At 33.7% G+C, this 3,686-nt stretch overlaps 1 protein-coding gene across 1 annotated transcript; it reads left to right on the top strand.

Moving 5' to 3' along the window:
• The first annotated feature begins 202 nt into the window (after positions 1–202).
• Positions 203–3,381, top strand: LOC138318930 (mammalian ependymin-related protein 1-like). The gene is made up of 6 exons (XM_069261746.1): positions 203–357; positions 525–559; positions 843–977; positions 1,334–1,526; positions 2,210–2,300; positions 3,275–3,381. The coding sequence occupies exons 1-6, from the start codon at positions 291–293 to the stop codon at positions 3,363–3,365; spliced, it is 612 nt and encodes a 203-aa protein (XP_069117847.1). The 5' UTR covers positions 203–290; the 3' UTR covers positions 3,366–3,381.
• Positions 3,382–3,686: the final 305 nt, after the last annotated feature.

Genomic DNA, 3,686 nt, shown 5'->3' with positions numbered 1-3,686 from the left:
ATTTCTATCAGTATTACACTATTACAAACAATATAAAGCAAATGTTATTTTAAATATGAAGAAACAATTCAGGTGTAAAATATTTATTATGTAAGACTTCATGACACTGCATTCTGGTAAGGTTGGAGATAATTCTTTTCTTCAAACCACCATATCTAACTTTAATCTACAAAGAAGACAATCTTACCTTGGCATGACACACATTCGCGATACCTGATCGCCAGATAAGATCTTCTGCTATATGAAGCGTCGGTAGTCCGTTGTAGTTTCTGTTTCTTTCTCACGGCGACATGAAGGCAGCTTTAGTGGTCCTTTCCCTGTTGGGGACAGTCCTGGGACAAGTTCCAACCCCATGCCGTAAGTCACGTCTTAAAATAGTGTGGTGTGCATACTTTTAATATTATGCAATTTTCGTTTACATGAGTAGTGTACTTTTCTGATTTCTCTCTCAATTTTTTGCGATATTATATAATCGACAATCGGTTGCTATTGACATTAATCTCAGAAAATAATTTATGACACAGAATCACCAAACCAATGGGAGGCAAGAGAAAGAGTGGTAAGTGTTCGGATAAAATATATCCATTTAATAAATAGTTAAGATATATAGTGACGTAGAAGAAGGCTCAATAGCCGAAAAAATGGAATACGAGACAGTTACAGTATATGTAATATGTATTTAATTTGTGCATAGATTGTTGAGTAAGAAAACCCTATTCAACGATTTTTATACTGAAACCAAAACATACATACAGTATGAACTATTGTGTAATGCTCAAGTCGAACCATTGACAGCATAATGAGAGCTATTATATAGAGACCGCATGTATTTACATCCTTAGGTAGAATTTGGTAAGAACTTTGAGGAGTATCACAAGATTTACTACGACGGATCATCTGGTAGAGAGAGGAACATTGCTGAAGTCGAAGATAACTCTAGCAGGGAATTCTTTGATATCCTCACATTGTACAACGAGGTTCGTATTTAACCAAATTATATATATCAATGATTTCTTCTAATCATAAGACATCAAATGATATTGATGACAAAGGTATTTAACTTGTTGCAGAATTCTACTTTCCTTGTTATCATTAATGACAAACTAATGTACATAGAATAACAACAGTAAAAATGGTCGTAGTAAAACTGAATATTATCCTTACATATTAAGGTTACATGTAGTGAAAGATTAATAATCAAACGTTCTTATTCAATAACACCAAAGATAATTTCGATTAAATGCTAAAATAAAATGATTCGAGAAATGTTATTTGACATTTAACGAACAACAATAGATATAGATCGCTATATGATTCTGATCACCTGTTTCAGAACAAACGATACAGCATAAACATGAAGACTAGACAATGTAACGTTAGCGCTATCAACCGACCCTTCCGTCACCGAGGTGTTCCCCCTAACGCTATGTTCAACAATATCTTCACACTCGGCGCTACGGGCTTCTCCGGAGAGTTTATCACGGTCCAGGATTTCGTGGCCAATGTCACTTTCGGATCATTCCATGGTATGTACAGTGCATGAGAACACGCCGAACTTGGCAGCATTAATTGTGTGCTGTTTTGTTTAATGATAAAAATATTTATGGTGTACAAGTCAAACTAAATTGGCCCACTATCTTTCCGGTATTCCGGAGTAAAACATAAAGGTTTCTTTAAAACATTAATAACATCAGAAAATATACACCGATGGTTTAAGATGAGCTTACAACACCAAACATATTCAAGATTTCCTCCGTAATATATGATAACAGTTGAGAGTCATTTTTGTTGTTTTGCCGTCTGGCGCAGTGATAGTCAACTACCGCGCGGTATTTAGGACGACGGTGGGAAACATAATGAAAATTAACATTTTATTTATTTTTATCAAATTGTTCAAAATTTCATGATACGTGTAGTATTAACGGTAAGTTAATAACTTTTGTTACTCTACAAAATTATTGATTTCGTTTTCCATTCCCATTTTAAAAATTAGAAGCCGTTTCGGAAAGGTAGTGTGCCTTTTTAAAAGAACAAGTCTGATTTTATAATAAAAGTTCAAGTTTTCATGCGAACATCAATCGTCCTTTTCACATCTTTAAAAAAATTAATAATAAGCCAAAATGTCTTCTAAAGTGTAGACAATGCATCTCCCTCTTGCTGGGTCAGATGATTGCATGGTTTTACTCGAAATGTCTCGTTATTTTTACAGAGGAGTACTTTGGTTTTGTGACGTCACCATTGTGTGTGCCCGTCACTAACTTTTACTATAACCCTGCTGAGAACACCAAATCCGCAGTCTCGTAAGTACAACAAACATGTCTATCCAAAAGATCAAATGTATCTTTAAAATGTCATTCCCAACACTTTAACCTTAAAACAGGCGTGTTTAATTACATTTAAGTTGTGTATCATCCTAGTACTTCATGTCTTATGTTTACTTAGTTTTATGAATACACCAAGTAAATAATATGTATGTTTTTATATGTCTACATTGAATTACAATGTACATTTGTAGATACCTCTGTCTATGTAATGTCTACCAGTATTTTTATGAAAGTTCCTTTCATGTTTTATTTTGCCAATTGATGATTCTTTTGACACTAGAACTTAGGAAATATGCTGATGTGAGGCTAGAACGAATATACGCACCCGGCCTACTATACCGTTCGGCCGGGTACGAATTGGTCCCTATGTGTCGTAGTGGAGCACTGCCTCCAAAAATCACTCGGGCATAGTTTTCTATACTTTTTTGTAGGTTTCCAATTATTTTATGCTTATAAATGCATTTACATATCATTTTTATCCAAAACAAACATAAGTACCATTCTTTATATCTACCGTACCGCTCACAAGACGTCAAATTCACAATTTGTGGACTTGCCGTATAAATTCCCTTCAGAAAGACCTTCATATGTATTATGTAAAAAAAATAATGCCTAGATGAGAATTTGATCTTTTATGTGGTTCAGTTTTATTACCTAGTAGGTAAGCGATATCAAACAAGTACGATAAAAATGCAAAGACACGTTTTATAATGGTTTGCATAATCATTTCTTTGCTCTATTGGCAGCAATAGGCACCAATTGTAGCTCTAAAGACGATACCATTTTCTGTCAAAAAGTCTTTTGAGCTATAATATTGCAGCTAATGTGAGGCTTGATATCCTTTATTTGCTACCCACTGTTGAAAGTATAACGATCAGAAAGAAGCAACATTTAATACGATGCTGTGTGTCGTTTTGTTTTGTTTAATAGTGTATTTTCTTGTCTTAAAGGTACTACGACCTGAAAGTTGGAATAACCGATCCGATGATGTTTGTGCCTCCACCAGAATGTATTAAGGCAGAAAGAAATATGTCGCATTAAAAAGCATGGCAGAATGCACCTTTGTTATGTTGTATATACGTATATTTGTGATTTTGATTTTATATTAGCTCCAAATTTACTAGCAGCAAATTAGCATGAAATACATGTAAAATAAATAGATATTTTAAGTGAATGAATGAAATAAAATAAATATGAATTAAGTGATACTTTGATACATGTGGATTTTCGTATCAAATAAAGTTAAATTAAAACGAATTCATTCCTTAGAACATAGCATTTTGCAGTGTAAAATGTATATTGTATGTTGTATGTTGTTTCGATTATATGGTTTGACTGTTTGGACCAGATCGTTGTTTTAAT

This window comes from Argopecten irradians, chromosome 3, assembly GCF_041381155.1.
Source record: "Argopecten irradians isolate NY chromosome 3, Ai_NY, whole genome shotgun sequence".
NCBI lineage: Eukaryota > Metazoa > Mollusca > Bivalvia > Pectinida > Pectinidae > Argopecten > Argopecten irradians.
The sequence above is the reverse complement of the archived record's forward strand: the minus strand, read 5'-3'. Positions and strand labels throughout refer to the sequence as shown.

What these genes read in the sequence shown, in the direction of transcription:
- LOC138318930 (XM_069261746.1), top strand. Translation starts at nt 291, where the DNA reads ATGAAGGCAGCTTTAGTGGTCCTTTCCCTGTTGGGGACAGTCCTGGGA. An exon ending in GGGAGGCAAGAGAAAGAGTG is followed by an intron (nt 560 to 842) that starts GTAAGTGTTCGG and finishes TTACATCCTTAG; the next exon opens with GTAGAATTTGGTAAGAACTT. An exon ending in TCCTCACATTGTACAACGAG is followed by an intron (nt 978 to 1,333) that starts GTTCGTATTTAA and finishes CACCTGTTTCAG; the next exon opens with AACAAACGATACAGCATAAA.